At 26.0% G+C, this 19,050-nt stretch overlaps 2 protein-coding genes across 2 annotated transcripts in view; both read right to left on the reverse strand.

Annotated features, from left to right (window-relative positions):
• Nucleotides 1–710, reverse strand: part of LOC113372825 (lipase member K-like) — a 3,615-nt gene extending 2,905 nt beyond the window's left edge. The window contains exon 1 of the mRNA XM_026613163.1: nucleotides 679–710. Within this exon, the coding sequence (XP_026468948.1) occupies nucleotides 679–710 (32 nt within the window). The remainder of the gene's footprint in view (nucleotides 1–678) is intronic.
• A 10,955-nt stretch (nucleotides 711–11,665) lies between these two features.
• On the reverse strand, nucleotides 11,666–16,161 carry LOC113372376 (myc protein-like). The gene is made up of 4 exons (XM_026612697.1): nucleotides 16,058–16,161; nucleotides 14,308–14,532; nucleotides 14,006–14,133; nucleotides 11,666–12,073 (listed from the first exon to the last, which is right to left on the reverse strand). The coding sequence occupies exons 2-4, from the start codon at nucleotides 14,438–14,440 to the stop codon at nucleotides 11,930–11,932; spliced, it is 405 nt and encodes a 134-aa protein (XP_026468482.1). The 5' UTR covers nucleotides 14,441–14,532; nucleotides 16,058–16,161; the 3' UTR covers nucleotides 11,666–11,929.
• Nucleotides 16,162–19,050: the final 2,889 nt, after the last annotated feature.

A 19,050-nucleotide genomic window follows, 5' to 3' on the forward strand; every position in this document is an offset into this window, starting at 1 on the left:
TGATTGAATTCTTTTATTTATTGAAGCAAGTGCAATATATAAATACATTATATCAATACAAAATAATAGTTATAACACTTGTCTTATGTATCAAAGGCATTGAAATTAAATTCTTTTTTTTATAGTTTCATAAATAGACAATCAGATGATCAATCTGTGATAATATTGTTGTTAATTTGTTATCCTGATGACTGCATCATCTTCAGCGAATGTTTCATCTGAATATCATTTGTGTATAGGATATACAGAAGGGTCCTAGCATACACCCTTGAGAAACTCCTAAATTAATGGTATTTCAGATAGAACTCTAGTTCTGAAGAGTCTGTTTATCGGATAACATTTCAACAGCAAATATATCTCACGTTAGCAAGGAATTTTGTCTGTTTTATAAAGGAAAAGTTACTTATTACAAATTTATCTTTTTTTACAACACCTTGTGGATGTTGTTAGCTGGTATCATTACATTTTTAAAGAGATGTTTTACATTGTTACATGAATTTTTGGATTACATTACTATTATCAAGAGTCATGTGTTTTCCCTGTGGCGATAGTGACTGCATGCACATTCATTCTTATTGATGATAACTCTTTAATTAATACTGCATCAACTTGATAGATTTTTATATAAATACAATAGTCGAATAAGTTTGCACTAAATATTATTAAACTAATTATTACACAATTGCTTTGGCTACATGTTTAAGAGACATTTTCTCAATATTTATACTTTTGTTCTTCTAATGTAATTATTTTATTATTCGAGTTGATGCAGTTTGATTAAAGGTTGAAAGAGTTGATTTGAATAAAACAAAACATTTTCGTCATTTCATTCAATATTTAAATTTAAATCCTTTTTTTATTTGATTTTGAAACGTTTTAAAGTAATGAATAATTTTTAAGTTTTTACAATTCTAGTTTGTTTCAAATAATTATTAATTTACATTTTTAAAGTTTTGTTGAATTCAAATCAATTATATTTGTTTGTGTCTCGATTAATTGTAAAGGTTTCACATTTTTCATCAAGTCATATCAACAATTTTGATTCGATTAAGATAATTTTTTGGATTCAATTAACATCATATCATCGATTAATTAAATAATTCTTTCAAATATTTTTTTTTTCTAAGTCCAAATTTTCTGATTTAATTCTTTCGAATAATTTTTTTTTTTTTTCTAAGTCCTTTCAGATATTTTTTTTTTCTAAGTCCAAATTTTCTGATTATAATTCTTTCGATTTTTTTTTTTTTTTTAAGTCCTTTCAGATCATTTTTTTTTCTAAGTCCATATTTTCTGAAACCTTTTCAATTAAGACAGACGAGTTATTTATGCATGCTGTATTATCCCAAAGCCAACATTCGAATGAATGAGGCTCACATTGAATATTTCACAACGAGAAAATTTTATTGGGGCAAAGTTAAATATTTTAACTAAGTCCCAGTAATTTTTTCTCGTTGTGAAAATTTCAACGTGGACTTGATTTCATTTGAGTGTTGGTTTTGGGAATTGGTGTGAGGGAACACTAAAAAACATAAAAAAGTTTCAACGCTGAACAGAAAAGAGAAAAATTGACCTGGGACTTAGGGGGTTTTTTTTTAGGCTCCCACCTCCCCCTTCTCCCTCCTCCTCCTCCTCCTCTTTCCCCTTTTTTTCCCTTTTTTCCGCTTTTTTCACATTTTTTTTCCTTTTTTGGTGTTTTTTTTCGCATGTTGTGGTTTTTGGGCAGATTTTTGGGTCCGGCATGCATCTTCCGCAATGTGTCTCTCTGCATGTAACCTCTCGCATCATGGACCTCTGGTTGACCATCACTTGGTGTGTTCGTTTCAGGACCCTTTGCGCTCGCCAACAGCCGGTCACCAGCACTGCTCCATTTTTTCTGCTTCAGAGTTGCTCGTCGTCGCTTTAGCCGGATTCGATCCTGCTCACCTTGTGCCTCCAGAGTTATTTCACCGAGTATGCGGTCCCTTAAACCACTCGGCTATTTGAGTTATTGATGATAAAAGTTATTTTCATTCTCATATTGTATTAATATTGAATTTTAATAAAGAATATGTATCATACACATCTCTCTTATTCATCACCCTGTCTACCCTCTCTTTCCCCAGTTCTTCCTCTACTTTAATTTTCTCTTCTCTTTATGTATCTCTCTTACAGTCAAGTGCGAATCTTGAGTTTTTGTTTTTCAGAAATATTCTAAGTGTCAAGGTCGAAATGCGACACCTGAATTTAATATTTTGAACTAATATTTGTCGATTCCGAAAAACTAGGATTCGAATTTTTCAGCCGAGTCTTTGGGATTCGATCCGAGGGACCTTTAGCCAGTCAACGTGATGTCGACGACTAAACGCTCTCGGCTATTTGCTTGTAGAATAATACAATTTTTTTGGAAACGCTTTTCTAATTCGGGAAGGACTGTTGAAGTTTGACAGCTCCAAGTATTTTGTAAAGGCCCTGTATCAGGCGCTCCACTCTAGTTATTTAAATTTAATCAACCTGCCATCTGAATTTATTTCTTTGAACTAACATTTGATCATTTTGAAAAACTTTACCAGTTATTTTTCATCCACATACATTACTTCTTCTGGAATCGATCTGAAGAACATCCGACTACCACGATGACCACTTAACGCTCTTGGCTATTTAGTCGTTTGAGATGAAACGTTTTTTATGGAATGCCTTTTGTCTATTTCGAGGATTTAAAGATTTTTGAAAATTAATATTTTGCTTCTTTTCCCTGCATTTCGAAAGGTTTTTTTGATTATCTGCAGATTCGAACTGCCGACAACACCATCGGAGCACCATTGCTATTTAACGACCTCGGCTATTCGTCCCGGCCAACAGATTTAATGGGAAAGTCTTTTGTCTACTTTGAGGTACAAAACTTTCGGCAAATTAAAATTTTTTCCTCTCGTTCTTTCGCACAGGACTCGAACTAGACACAACACCAGCGGACAATTGACAAACGTCTGCTCCTCAACGACCTCGGCCACGTATCTGTTTCACAAAACGCATTTTTGTGTTCTTATAAGGACTTCAATTTTGTCTTTAATATTTTATTAACCATTCAACCACAACTAATCGTTTATTTTCTTTCAGCTCCATACAAGTCCACTGAAGGACAATGGATCTACTATGAACAACTCATGAACAACTGGATAACTGGAACTACCACGAGGGTTGGACTCGAACTGGATCACCCTGGACTCGATGATATTAGTGAAGTCCTTCAGCCGTTTCGGCTACCGAGATGCAAAATGGCCGCCGACTATATGGGAGGACACTGAGAATGGATTTATGGCAAATGTGGGGGTGAAAAAATACTGGAAATTGAAAAGTTGCCGGAGGGGTTGCAGAATGATGGCATACGATTCTTCAGAAATGTACGGATTTCGAGCGGGGGGTTCAGGGGGGAGAATTTTGTCCGTTTTTTGCTCAGAACACCCCAAAGTGATGATTTAAAATTTCACGCGTATTTGGGTTGTTCAAACCCTAATGTTCTCTTTTATAATAATTAGAATGGAAATTACATGTACAATTAGCAATTATTGAACAAATAGTTTATAAACATAATAATAAATAGTTAAAATTGATTTTTATACAATATATAAATTAATTAAGTATGTTTGAGATTATAAAAACTGACCTAAAATTATTATTATTGTTATAATATGTATTAAATATATATTTACTCAATATTTAATATTATTTAAACTTATATTGTGTTGATTTAAATAAATATATAAATTAAAATGCATATTTTTTTTTATTTATATTTTGTATATTTAATAAAATTTGGTATATAATTTAATTCGTATTTTATAAAGACTTAAGTAGAGTCTATGTATATTTTTTTCAGTTTTGCCACATTTTTTAATTAAATAATAAAAAACAAAAAAAGTCTCTTAAATTTTTACACCCCATGTGTTTATTAGGCAGTATGGACTCCCTAATAAATTGGTACAGTCACCTCAAATTGACAAGAAGTCGTCTGCGCTCGCAACTATCCTCTATATAATGATATAACTGGCGATGGACTCCCTAAACTGCACACGTATATATGATTTCACCACTACATACATATTCAAAGCACTCACACATACACAATGCGTATATCTCTTTCCCTACGACGACATAGACGCTAGCGCTACTCTAAACTCGGTGGCTTCGAGCGGAACTAACGTGGACTATAAGAATCTATAATTTATATATGAATTTATATATTGCTCATATAATTAAGAGGCGTATATATATATATACATCCATACTCCATATATATATATATATACACATATATACATGTATATATATATATATTCTTTATGTTTGCTTATAAAAATTCTATTTATTATAGTATCAACTATTTGAAATAAATAAAGTTAATTGTTTTAAATTAAATAATTAATCAATCAAAATTGTCAAATTAATTATTGATTGTCAACAATAAAATCCTCCTAACTATTAAATATTCATATATTGTTGGGCAGTGGATGGACTCCCTAATAAAATTGGTACAGTCACCACAAAATTGTTAAGGAGTTGTCCGTGCTCGCAATATCTCTCAATATACTGATATATAACTGGCGATGGACTCCCTAAACACACACGTATTCTTGAATCCACCAATCACGTGTATTCAATACACGCACACATACACAATGTGTATTTCATAGACGCTGGCGCTACTCTAAACTCGGTGGCTTCGAGCGGAACTAACGTCGGCTATGAGAATCTTATTGGAATTTATATATCGCTCATAGAATCTCATAGGAATTTATATATCGCTCATACAATTATAGAGGTGGTATATATGAGTGTATTTATGATATTATATCTCACATATAATTATATATGAGAAGTGTCTATGAAAATCCGTGGGTATCTATCCATGGATTTATATACTGGCATTTATATATGGGACCGTAGTTCATATATCGTGAATATATGTATATATATTCTCTTCATATAAAAGATTTATATATCGTGTATATATGAAGTGTAACGGGTTGCATATGCTGTTAGGGGTTTGAAATCAAGTTTATTAGAGGTGTGCTATGAGAATCTTATATATATATATATATATATATATATATATATATATATATGTGTGTGTGTGTGTGTGTTTGTGTGTATGAAATAAATCAGAAATCGTAGATTAAAAATATTTTAAGAAAATATTAAAAAGATATATATATATATATATATATATATATATAAATTAATTGAAACATATCTTTTATATTTTAATGCATTTAAATCAAAACCACTGCTCACTGAAAATAAACATGTATATATATGTATATATATATACATAATAGATAATAAAACAAATGCAATTTAGTTTAATTATTTATAAGTCCAAATAATACATGAATTCACATTAACAAGGAACTTAACATAAAAAATATTCCATTATAAAATTTAACACAAAAATATAATTCATAAATTCATCATCATTATTAATAATAATAATGAAATAAAAATAACAATCTTCAGGACATTTTCTTGTATTGTATTTCATTTATTTTTTATTTTTTTGTATATTTATATTTTTTTAAGTAAATAATTATAAAACAATGTTATAATAAATTGTTACTCTAGTTTTTTTTTATTATTTTTCTTCTTCAGTATGTAGTTATGTAAATATATATAAATTTAGCAAATTAATATTAATATCAACAGTTCATGATCATATTTTAAGCTTAATAAAATAATATATACATCTTCTGCTAATGCACTTCTATCAGAGGTCCGTGAGGTCAGCATTTTATTAAGTTTTTGTAATTAATTTCATTCAATTTTATTATTACAATGGCCATTAATTAATTAAATAAATTCTTCAGTAAAAAAATACACACATAAACGTTAAATGCTTTCAGTTTTGAAAAGAGAACTTCCATTGTGACTCAATAATATAAAAGACCAATAAGTATCGAGATCGTCTCAATGTGAAGTATAATTTTTTGTCCATCGCCTTCAACGGAGATGCATTTTCTATGTTTTCTATTTTTTTTTATATATTTTTTTAAGTAAAACTTCTTAAGAAAAATAGACAGGGACACTACCAAATGGTAGACAATGATATAAATTATTATATATATATATATATATATATATATATATATATATATATATAAAACCCTCTATTTCCTTTACAAAGTTTCACTCCTCGCCAACAATTTCTATCCAAATCACAATGGCATTGCTCGTCACAAAAAAAATGTACATTCAAATGTATATATACATAACTCTATTCTTAATTCTTATTCAATATTTAAGATTAGGCTCACAAGACTAAAATTTGTTCATGACTAATAATAATATATGTACACGGTTATAAACATATCAAACAAAATACTTAATCGCCGAAAACAAAACTTAAACATAAAAATTTATATATATAGTCCCTTGTTACATAGTCATATATACTTACTTATGCTAACTAAATAAAGCACGAGGCTCTACTATAAAAAAATATAATAACAAAAAATTCATATTAAATCAAAACAAATACATAAACTATGTAATAACAATGAAATTCTATCTATATACAAAAAATGCAGGGGAGGGATAAATGATACTTTGAAATAAATTTATCGTAATCCATTAATTACATTTTTAATTCATAATATACCATTGATAATAATTAATGGACTACTTTTCTATTTAATGATGTGAAATGGTAATGTATTAACGTTTGTTAATGTTTTTGCATGTCTATGATAGTAAATATTACTAAAATTTGTTAAATACAACTTGTATTCGTCTTGGAAATTGTTAAAATGCTTACTAAGTCCCAGGATTTTATAAAGTAATAGATTTACTTTGTGTTTTGTATCTTATTTGTAATCAATACTAATTTCTAATTTAAACCAAACGATTTTTACTTAGTTTTTTGTTTAAAAACTTTCTTGCAGTTTCATTCTCATAACTCTTTATCTGGTTAAAATATTAATATTCTTTTCTTAAGTAAATAAATTTGAATAAAATTTGCAAATAAATTGCATAATAACAATTTATATAGAATTATACATATAGAATCTTTTTTTAGTAGAAAAAAAGATTGTTATCAAGTTATTTGTTGAAACGTTTAAACACTTTTGCAATTTTATTCTAATATCTTTTTATCTGGTTAAAATGTTAATATTATTTGTTTAACCAAATAAATCTAAATAAAATTTGCAATAAAATTGTATAATTTGAATTTGTATAAAATATTGTGCTATTAATTTAATTTAAAGATTTCATTGGCAAATTCTTTATGGAAGTGTTGAAACACTTTTTCAGTTTTATTTAAATAACTTTTTATTTGGTTAAAATAGAATATTCTTCTCTCAACCAAATAAATTTAATTAACCCTAAATTGTAATTAACCAGGATTTTTTTCAAAACCAAGTAAAGTATTAATTTTACTTTGCATTTTATAATTTAAAATCCAATAATTAATTTAGCCGAATAAACGATTTTTAGTCAGTTTTTTGTTTAAACATTTTTGCAGAAAAGTGTGGAACATTCTATCAATTTTATTCTAATAACTTTTTATCTGATTAAAATAGAAAATTCTTTCCTTTTACCAAATGATTCCTGATAAAATTTTCAATAAAAATGCATAATTACAATGTATATAAAATTATGCATATTTAGTAGAAAAAAATATTTTTATCAAGTTATTTGTTAAAAAGTTTAAACATTCTTGCAGTTTTATTGTAACATTTTTTTTCTAATCAAAATAGAATATTCTTTCTTTTTTCCAAATAAATTTTGATAAAATTTGCAAAAAAAACTGTATAATTTAGAATTTTAATAGAATGTCACACTAATAATTTATTACAAGACTTTTATCAAGTTCTTTTGTTTAAATGTTTAAATACTTTTGCAGCTTTTTTTATTCTAATATCTTTGTATCCGAATTCTTTTAATAAACCAATAATTTTTTTATAACCAAAGTAATAATTTTACTTTTTAAAATGCGTTTTTTGTTTAAACATTCTTACAGTTTTATTCTCATAACTTTTTATCTGGTTAAACTAGAATATTCATTTTTTTAAACAAAAAATCTTAATAAAATTTGTAATAAAACTGCATAGTTCACATTTTTCTAGAATGTTGCATTCAAAATCTTTTTCTTTAGTGGAAAAAAATATTTTCTTTTATCAAGTTCTTTGTTAAAATGTTCAAACTCTTTTGCAGTTTTATTCTAATAACTTAATCTGATTAAAATATTAATATTCTTTTATTAACTAAATAATAAATCTTGATAAAATTTGCAATAAAACTGCATAATTACAATGTATATAAAATTATGTATATTTAGTAGAAAAAAAGATTTTTATCAAGTTCTGATTTTTTTTATCAAGAATGTTTAAATGTTCTACCTAAAATCTAATTATACAGTTTTATTATAAATTTTATTCAGATTTTTTTGTTTAAAAAAAATGAATATTCTAGTTTAATCAGATAAAAAAATATTAGAATAAATTTGAAAAATGTTTTTAAACATTTTCACAAAAAGTATTTGCCAAGAAAATTTTTAAAATAAATTATTAGTGAAACATTATAAAAAAAATCTAATTATACAGTTTTATTGCGAATTTTATTAAGAATTATTTAGTTAAAAAAAAGAATATTCTATTTCAACCAGATAAAAAGTTATTTGAATAAAACTGATAGAACGTTTCACACTAAAGAATCTATGTGTATACTTTTATAAAAATTCTGATTTTACAGTTTTATTGCAAATTTTATTAAGAATTATTTAGTTAAAAAAAAGAATATTCTATTTCAACCAGATAAAAAGTTATTTAAATAAAACTGATAGAACGTTTCACACTAAAGAATCTATGTGTATACTTTTATAAAAATTCTGATTTTACAGTTTTATTGCAAATTTTATCAATAATAATTTGGAAAAAAGAAACAATATTCTATTTTAATTTGTAAAAAGATATTAGAATGGAACTGCAAAAATGTTTAAACAAAAAACTGACTAAAAATAATTTAAGGGGTTAAATGAATTATTGGTTTTTAAATTACAAAAGGCATTTTGCAAAGTAGAATTATTATTTTACTTCGTTTAAAAAAATCCTGTTTTATTAAAAATTATTTGGTTAAGCAAAGAATATTCTATATTAACCAGATAGAGGGTTAAAAGAAGAAATTAAAAAATCAGAAGCTGGTAATGATGAAGACCAACAAAATGAAATCCATTTTGAGCCAATTGTATCTTTGTTCGAAGTGACTGTCTCTACAACGAGGAACTGAGAAGATAAAGTTACTAAGGCATTGTGAAAAAATTTCTGTATGTGTAGTTATAAAACATTAAAGATATGTGCAAACCATTTCATAACTCCAAAAATACAGCTGAATTCTCATTGTAATTCAAAAAAGGATTTCAATTGGACATGTTTTCCCGACTTTGCTGATGAGAAGCCACAATCTGAATTATTTGCTATTAGATTTGAAAATATTGAGAATGCCAGAGTCTGGAAAAGTAAATTTAAGGAAGCAAAGCATATAGTCAAAACTAAAGGATGAATCCGACTCTGATAGTGATTCGACAGATGGCAAAAATTCATTGGAAGGTGAATTGAACCCAACCAAATCCCTTGAAGATGATATTATAATTCTGCTGCGATGATTATTAAATCAGTGGAAGAATTAACAATTAAAAAAGATTGACTGTTGCAAAAAAAAAAATAAAATACTGGCAAATAAAAGGTTGTCAAATATCTCCCTTCCGCTTTTTTGCTCTTGGTTTATAATACAAAAAGGCGGAAGGGAGATATTTGACAACCTTATATTTTTATTTGGCATGAATTACCATTTTTGTTGAGAAAAAAAATTATCCTAAAGAAATTGTCTTTTTTTTCTTGGCAAATGAATCCAATATATTAATTTAATTTGAAGATTTCGTTGGCAAATTCTTTGTGGAAATGTTTAAACACTTTAGCAGTTTTTTTTCATATAACTTTTTATCTAATTAAATTAGAATATTCTTTCTTTTAACCGAATAAATCTGAATAAAATTTGTAATAAAACTGTATAATTAGACATGTAAAATCTATTTTTTTTAAAAGATTTTTAACGAGTTCTTCATTGAAATCTTTGGATATTCTATCAATTTTATTCTTATTACTTTTTATCTGGTCAAAATATAAATATTTTTTTCTTTACTGAAAAAATCCAAATAAAATTTGTAATAAAACTGTAAAATGAGTATTTATATATAATTTTGCACATAGAATCTTTTTTTTAAAAGATTTTGAACGAGTATTTTGTCAAAATGTTTAAACACTTTAGCAGTTTTTTTTCATATAACTTTTTATCTGGTAAAAATATTAATATTTTTTCTTAACCGAATAAATCTAAATAAAACTGTAAAATTTGTGAGTATATATATATATATATATATATATATATATATATATATATATATATATATTTTAACATGAAATTTTTTCTTTAAAGATTTTGAACAAGTTTTCCGTTGAATTGTTTAAACATTTTTGCAGTTTTATTCTTATTATTTTTATCTAGTTAAAATAATATTTATATTATTTGTTTAACCAAATTTTTCTAAATAAAACTGTTTAATGTTATAAAATGTTCAATAATAATTTAATTCATTTAGCAAATTCTTTGCTGATTCGTCAAAACATTTTTGCACTTTTAATAATATCAAACTATTTGTTCGATTAAATTAGAAATTTATTCTTTCTTTTAACCAAATAAATCTTAATAAAACCGTATCATTAATATTTATATAGAAGAGTCTTATTAAGAAACAAAAGATTCCTAACAAGTTCTTTGTTAAACAGTTTAAACACTTTTGCAGTTTTATTTGCTAAACTTTTAATTTGATTAAAATATTAATATTCTTTGTTTAACCAAATAAATATAAATAAAACTTATAATAAAGCCACAAAATTAGAATTTTTTTAGAATTTTGCAATAATTTTGTAAGAATTTTGCATGAATTAATTTTCTTGCAGTTTTTCTCATACAAATTTTTCAGAATAAATCAAACATTCTTTTTTTAATCAAATAAATCTAAATAAAATTTGTAAAACTTGATAATAGTATTTTTGTAGAATATTTCATATAGAATTTTCTTTTTTGCAAATATTCGATTAAACATTCTTTCAGTTTTAATCATTAGAATTTTTATGTTGCAAAATAATTCTAAAAATTCTTAAACAAATATTCAAACGTCACGTGTAATATTAGAATAGTTTTATAGTCAAAACTTTTTTGAAAACTGTTCCAAAATATTTGTTTTAAGCATTAAAATCTATATCTAGTCTGTATAATTAGAATTTTTATAAAATGATACATAAAAATGCTTAAACAAATATAAAAATATCACATTATAAAACAATTTATCTATTTTTACTTATTTTTTTTAAATTATCAATAGAATAATTTAGTTGTAGTAAATAATCGTAGTCAAAAATATTTGTTTTAATATAATTTCATAAAAGTAATAATTATAATGCAACGCACAAAAATTCTACAAAAAATAATAATTTTATTTACTTTCATTCATAATATTTTTTAAGCAGAAATTTTTAAACGAGTCAAATAATAATTTATCTTGTCAATTTCTTATAGCAAAAATATAAATTTTTGTTTTCGTCAAATAAATTAATTTATCAAAAAAAATCCGGGTCATTTAATCATTAGTCATTTAATTCCCAAGACTTAACTAGTACGCAAGCTTTTCCAAAAAAAATATATACAGCTTATAGAAAAATAATTACCATAAATAATATTTCTGTCCAATATGAATTATATAATATCATTCGATCTAAATCATGCATGAGTTTGTGTGAAACGTAATGATTATTAAATGTACATGCAATTGTATGTGTGTATGTCAGTGAGTGATAATATATCTACAGAAACCTTTTTGAATTAATTAATAGTGATTTGTTGTTTATGCTCTCGAACTTGCAAGTTCTCGCCTCAGCTCCCTGACTCGTTCCAAAAGTCTTTTTTGTTCCCTCTTTTGAAATTTCATCTCCTCCTCTCGTGCTCTCAGTTCTCGACAAAGGGCTCCCGCTTCTCTTAAAATTGACACCTGGATAGAAATAGATACATTAATAATAATAATATATAATATATATATATATATATATATATACATAAATATATACATTACTATTATATCAATGAAATTATTTATTATTGTCTAGAAATGTGAATTTTCTATAAATGTTGTAAGTTTTTTAAAAATGTAGCAAGTTTTTTAAAAATGTAGCAAGTTTTTTAAAAATCTAGCAAGTTTTTTTTAAAAATGTAGCAAGTTTTTTTTAAAAATGTAGCAAGTTTTTTAAAAATGTAGCAAGTTTTTTAAAAATGTAGCAGGTTTTTAAAAAATGTAGCAGGTTTTTAAAAAATGTTGCAAGTTTTTTAAAAATGTTGCAAGTTTTTTAAAAATGTTGCAAGTTTTTTAAAAATGTTGCAAGTTTTTAAAAATGTTGCAAGTTTTTTTTAAAATGTTGCAAATTTTTAAAAATGTTGCAAGTTTTTTAAAATGTAGCAAGTTGTTAAAAATATAGCAAGTTTTTTAAAAGTGTTGTAAAAGTTTCAAAAACGTTGTAAATGATTTAAAAACGTTGTAAATGTTTTAAAAACGTTTTAAATGGTTTAAAAATGTTTTAAATGTTGTAAATTTTCTAAGAATGATGTAAATGTTCTAAAACTGTCGTGAATCTTATAAATATGTGATTTTAATAAAAATGTATAATTTTCATCAATTTTCTAAAAATGTACATTTTCAAAAATTGTAAAACTTCTGTAAATTTTTTAAAAATGTTGTAAATTTTCTAAGAATGCTGTAAATATTTCAAAAATATTGCAGTTAGTCTGAAAATGTTGTAACTAATACAAATATGTTTTTAATTGGTCTTAAAAAAATGTTTTAATTTATTTTCAAATGTTATAAAAGATCTAAAATAGTGATCACGAGTCTAAAAATGTTTTAAATTATCAAATAAAGTTCAAAATGAACTAAAAATGTTTTAAATTATCAAATAATATTCAAAATGAACTCAAAATGTTTTAAATTTTCTAGAAATGTAGTAAATTGTCTGAAAATGTAAAATTTTTAAAAATGTTATTGATTTATTAAAAACATAAATTTTCTAAGAATGTTGTAAATATTCTAAGAATGTTGTAAATTATCTATAAATGTTTTAAAATGACTAAAAATGTTTTAAATTGTCTAAATTAAAATGTTTAAAATTACCCAAATTGTTGTAACTGTTCATAGAATGTTGTAAATTGCTTAAAAAAGTTGTAAATAGTCAAAAAATGTTTTAAATTTCCTAAAAATATTGTAACAGGTCTAAAAATATTGTAACTGTTTTTAAAATGTTGCAAATATTCCTAAAATGTTGTAAATTGTCTTAAAAATAGTTTAAATTATCTTAAAATGTTGTAACAAGTCTAAAAATGTTTTAAATCGTCTAAAAATATTGTAAATCGTCTAAAAATGTCGAAGATAGTTTAAACATGTTGAAAATTGTAATAATGTTGTCATAAAATCTTCTAAAACTATTGTAAAACGTTGTAAATCGTTTAAAAATGCTGTAACAGGACTAAAAATGTTTTAAATTATCTAAAAATGTTTTAAAATATCTAAAAATATTTTAAATTATCTAAAAATATTGGAAAAAGTCTAAAAATGTTATTAATTGTCTAAAATGTTGCAAAACTCTAAAAATGCTATAAATCATCTAAAAATGTTGCAACTGGTTTAAAATTGTTATAAATTATCAATGGCAAGCAACAATATCAATAAAGTTAAAAAGAAAAAAAAATTCACTAAAAAAAAATTTCAACCACATTAAATTTTAAACTCCACATTAAGAAGTTTCACTTCTTTTGCACTATATATATATAATTTACTTTTAATTAATATATTAATAAAAATAACTGAATTAGTACCATTCCAAAAGCATTAACAAATCTTATTATATTATTAATGAATATATAAAATTCTATTAACCTTTGGAGCCTTTTCTCGAGAGCTCAGTTGTGGAACTGCCTGTCGTAGTTCCTCGAACAAAACTCTGAGGCCAACTCTTCGCCTCCTTTCCATATCATTGTGGGCTGAACGAGAGGAACGCTCCACACCTTATTAAGAAATATTATCTTAATATATATCGAATAAATAAATAAAAACTGATAAACTGATACAAAATATTATATTATTTTCAATACAAAGATGACTAATTAGGTTTGAGTACAAAATAAATATTAATTCTATTACTACTTTTGTAGAACTATATGTCTATTATATAATCCTACCATTATGGTTGTTCCAGACGTTGTCATCATCGCTTCTTCGTTTCCTTCCTCGTTTCTTCATGGGTTTGAGTTGACTCGAAGAACTGCTCTCGTTTGCTGATGTTGAGAACTCCTGAGATTGCGAATAGTCCATGTCGAATTCATCATCAGAACTTGCACTCTTGTCCCTTTTCCTCTTTCGATTTGTTTTTGGATTCGATTTTGTCTTTGATGATGGAACCTCATCTGGGGGAAAAGAAATATAATAGTTAAACTAGTTGGTTTGGTATTTTGCCTTGAGGCAAGTTACATGAACTTCCCGATATGTGTAAATAATCGACTTAATCAATAAAAAATAAATTAACTTATGATCCATTAAAAGTATTCCGAGTAGATTTATTACACCTAATTGAAAACGAACAAACACGTTAACGCGGAGTATTTTCTAAAAGCAAAATTTCAAAGATTAATAATTTTTATAATTGAACCAGTTTCCTTAGGACTTTAATGGTTTATTATTCATTAAGACCAAGTAATGTCGTTATACCGAGTAATTAGTAACTCTTGTTTTAACGTTAATTCGTCTAATTTTAATTTAAAAACGTCAAAAAAACTACTCATTTTCTTAAAATTTGGTGATTTTTTTAAAAATAAACTACTTGTCGTAAGGCTGTAATATTACAGTAAGTTCTATAAGACCATGATATATATCGCAAAAAAAAGTTCCATGAAAATCGGCTTAAATTTTTTTTCAACAGTTCATTACAAGAAAACAGCTCGGTAGATTTTTACCTAAAACTAATCAGTATCATTCCCAACTAATATCTTTCGAACAGTTTTTGATTTGTTAAAATCGGTTCGGTAGTTTGAGCTTAAATGTGGACGAAAAGTTTAACACTTTTTTTCAAATTGCAAAGAAACGGCTTGGCAGATCGTTGCACAAAACTGACAAACAATAGTCCTCACCGAAATACATCAAATGGCTTTTAAATTTCTGAAATCGGTTCAGGCGTTTTTGAGAAAACGTCGATCAAAAGTCTAATTTTGACAAATGCCAAAAAAATGATATCAATTTTTGCAAACTTTGACGAATTTTAAAGCTGAACCAGTTGTCGTAGGGCCGAAATATTTTAGTATGATCTAGAAGACTATGTTATCTACCGTCAAAAAAAATAATAAAATCGTCGAAATTTTTTTTTAAACTTTATTACAAGAAAACGGCCCGGCCGATCTCTACCAAAAACTAATCAGCACGTCCCAACCAATATCTTTCGAACGGTTTATGAAATTTCAAAATCGATTCAGAATTGCGGGCTAAAACGTAGACGAAAATTTTTTCACTTTTCTGCGATTTATAAAGAAACGGCTTGGCCGATCGTAGCACAAAATTGACAAACAATAGTCCTCATCGAGATACATCGAGAGGCTTTTAAATTTTTGAAATCGGTCCTGCCATTTTTGAGAAAACGTCGATTTACGGCAAAAAATCTGTTCACATACACGCACACACACACACACACATACTTTTTCCAAATTCGGTCTCATTCGATTCAGAATGGCTTGAAATGTCGAGAAAACATAAAATTAGCGAATCGGATTTTTTGATGAAAACATAAACTTCTCCTTCGGGAAGTTAATAAAACAATATTAGGTTGTCAAATATCTCCCTTCCGCCTTTTTGTATTATAAACCAATAGCAAAAAAGCGGAAGGGAGATATTTGACAACCTAATATACAGTTACATAAAATAGGGACAATTAATTTTACTCACAATCATCATCAGAATCGTCCCTGCTGGAATTGTTATAAGACGGTCTAGACCTCGGTACAAGTGTTTTAAGACCACCAGGTTGTTTCACGATTTGGGATTCAGGAATGACATTGATCTTCTTATAATCAAATCTGCAAGGCAAAACAAAACATCATAAATCATCTATTTATTTATCACATCTCATGATTCATTTAAATCCTGTCCATTTATTACCATTGTTTATTCTGCTGCTGCTCTCGGAGATCTTCCTGGTGACTTCCAGTTGTAGTTGTCTTCTGTCCTGCTTCGATGGACATGTTGGCAGATTTGCTTTACCATTGTTGAAGGAACTGATGTTGGAATTGTAGTAACCAGAATCTGGTTGGTTGTGAGATACTCCTAAGGATACTACGTCGATTTCTTCCTCTTCTGGAAAAATAAAGAATACACTGAGTTCTTGGACTCAAATTTCTTTGCACAATTGAAATTTTGAAAAATCTACTATGAGAAGATTTAGATAATTTTATCTAGTTTTGATATAACCAAAACCAATTGCAAAAAATCCACTTGAAAAAATGTTGCATTGAAAATAATGAAAAATGCCTTTGGTGTTAATAAAGCACCAGGATTGTAAGTAAAAGTTCTCAAGCTCATATTTCTTTTCCAAAGTTAAATTTTTAAAAATCCCTTTTAATAAAATATTTAAACAATTTTATCTATTTTTGAAATATCTAGAACCATTTGCTAAGAATCTACTCAAAAAAAAGTTAGTTTAAATATTGGTTTAAAAAGTTTGAAAAAATGTCCTTGGTGCAAATAAACAATTTGGCTGTAAGTGAAATTCTCGGAGTTATAATTTTTTTTTTTTCAAAATATTGAAAAATCGGTTTAAATAAAAAAAAATAGATACTTTTATCTATTTCCGAAATACCTAAAATCAATAGCAAAAATCTACGAAGAAAAAAGTTGCTTCAAAAATTTGAAAAAAAATTCTTGGTGCAAATAAAGCACCTGGACTGTAGATAAAGTTTGCGAGTTTGTATTTCTTTTCCAGAATAAAATTTTGAAAAATCGACTACTGCACGTTTTAGATAATTTTGTCTATTTTGGAAATATCTAAAACCAATTGCAAAAAATCTGCTAAGAAAGTTGCTTCAAAAAATATGAAAAATGTCCTTGGAACAAATAAAGCAACTTGGCTGTAGATAAAAGTTTCCAGGCTTATATTTATTTTCCTAATTAAAATTTTCAAAAATCAACTATGACAAGATTTAGATACATTTATCTATATTTGAAATATCTAAGACCAAGTTCAAAAAATCTGCTAAAGAAAAAGTTGGTTTAAAGAAAATGAATTGTCCTGGATACTAATATACCAACTTGTGTAAGCAAAAGTTTTCAGTGCTATAATATCTTTATTTGCAAAAATTTTGGAAAATTGCTTTAAATAAAAAATTTAGATAATTTTATCTACGAACAAAAAAGTTGCTTCAAAAATGTATTTAGTGCAAATAAAGCAACTTGACTGTAGATAAAAATTCCCAGGCTTACTATTCTTTTCCAACATGATATTTCAAAAAATCGACTATGACACATTTTAGATAATTTTATCTAATTTTGATATATTTAAAACCAATTGCATAAAAATTGCTAAAAAAAAAGTTGCACTAAAAAGTAAACAAATGTTTTTAGTGCAAATAAAGCAAAATGACTGTAGATAAAAGTTCCCATGGTTATATTTTTTTCCTAAGTAAAATTTTGAAAAATTGACTACCATAAATTAGATAATTGTATCTACTTTCCAAATATCCAAAACCAATTGCAGAAAATATGCTAAGAAAAAAGTTGGTTTAAAAAAAATGAAAAAATGTCCTTGATACTAATAAAGCACCTGGACTGTGAGTGAAAGTTCTCTGGCTCATATTTCTTTTCCAAAAAAATTTCTAAAAATCAACTATACCAAGATTTAGATACATTTATTTGTATTTGAAATATCTAAGACCAAGTTCAATAAATCTGCTAAAGAAAAAGTTGGTTTAAAGATAATGAAACATTGTCCAGGATACTAATATGGCAACTTGTGTAAGCAAAAGTTTTCAGTGCTATATCTTAATTTGCAAAAATTTTGAAAAATCGCTTTAAACAAAAAAATTAGACAATTTTATCTACTTTTCAAATATCAATTGCAGAAAATATGCTAAGAAAAAAGTTGGTTAAAAAATACACTTGGTGCAAATAAAGCAACTTGATTGTAAGTGAAAGTTTTCGGGCTTATATTTCTTTTCCAAAATGATATTTTGAAAAATTGACTATGACAAAATTTAAATTAATTGTATTTAGTTTTGAAATACCTGCGACCAATTAAAAAAAATCTGCTAAAGAAAAAGTTGGTTTAAAGAAAATGAAAAAATACACTTCGTGCAAATAAAGCAACTTGATTGTAAGTAAAAGTTTTCGGGCTTATATTTCTTTTCCGGAATAAATTTTTGAAAAATTGAATATGACAAGATTTAAAGAATTGCATCTAGTTTTTTAAATATCTAAAACCAATTTCAAAAAATCTGCTAAAGAAAAAGTTGGTATAAGAAAATGAAAAATTGTCCTGGATATTAATATAGCAACTTGAAAAGGTTTCAGTGCTATAATATCTTAATTTGCAAAAAATTTGGAAAATTGCTTTAAACAAAAAAAATTAGACAATTTTATCTACTTTTCAAATATCCAAAACCAATTGCAGAAAATATGCTAAGAAAAAAGTTGGTTAAAAAATATACTTGGTGCAAATAAAGCAACTTGATTGTAAGTGTAAGTAATTGTAAGTAAGTTTTCGGGCTTATATTTCTTTTCCAGAATAAATTCTTGGAAAAATGAATATGAAAAGATTTAAAAAATTGTATCTAGTTTTTAAATATCTAAGACCAATTTCAAAAAATTTGCCAAAGAAAAAGTTGGTTTAAAGAAAATGAAAAAATGCCCTTGGTGCAAATAAAGCAACTTGACTGTAAGTGAAAGTT

This window comes from Ctenocephalides felis, unplaced genomic scaffold, assembly GCF_003426905.1.
Source record: "Ctenocephalides felis isolate EL2017-DRISC unplaced genomic scaffold, ASM342690v1 CF-g0.4_SCAFFOLD_01604, whole genome shotgun sequence".
In the NCBI taxonomy this organism is placed as follows: domain Eukaryota; kingdom Metazoa; phylum Arthropoda; class Insecta; order Siphonaptera; family Pulicidae; genus Ctenocephalides; species Ctenocephalides felis.

Coding starts and splice junctions, on each gene's coding strand:
- LOC113372376 (XM_026612697.1), bottom strand. CDS start 14,440: ATGGACTATTCGCAATCTCAGGAGTTCTCAACATCAGCAAACGAGAGC. Junction 14,134..14,307: donor CGTCTGGAACAACCATAATG/GTAGGATTATAT, acceptor TTTCTTAATAAG/GTGTGGAGCGTTCCTCTCGT. Junction 12,074..14,005: donor CTCGAGAAAAGGCTCCAAAG/GTTAATAGAATT, acceptor ATTTCTATCCAG/GTGTCAATTTTAAGAGAAGC.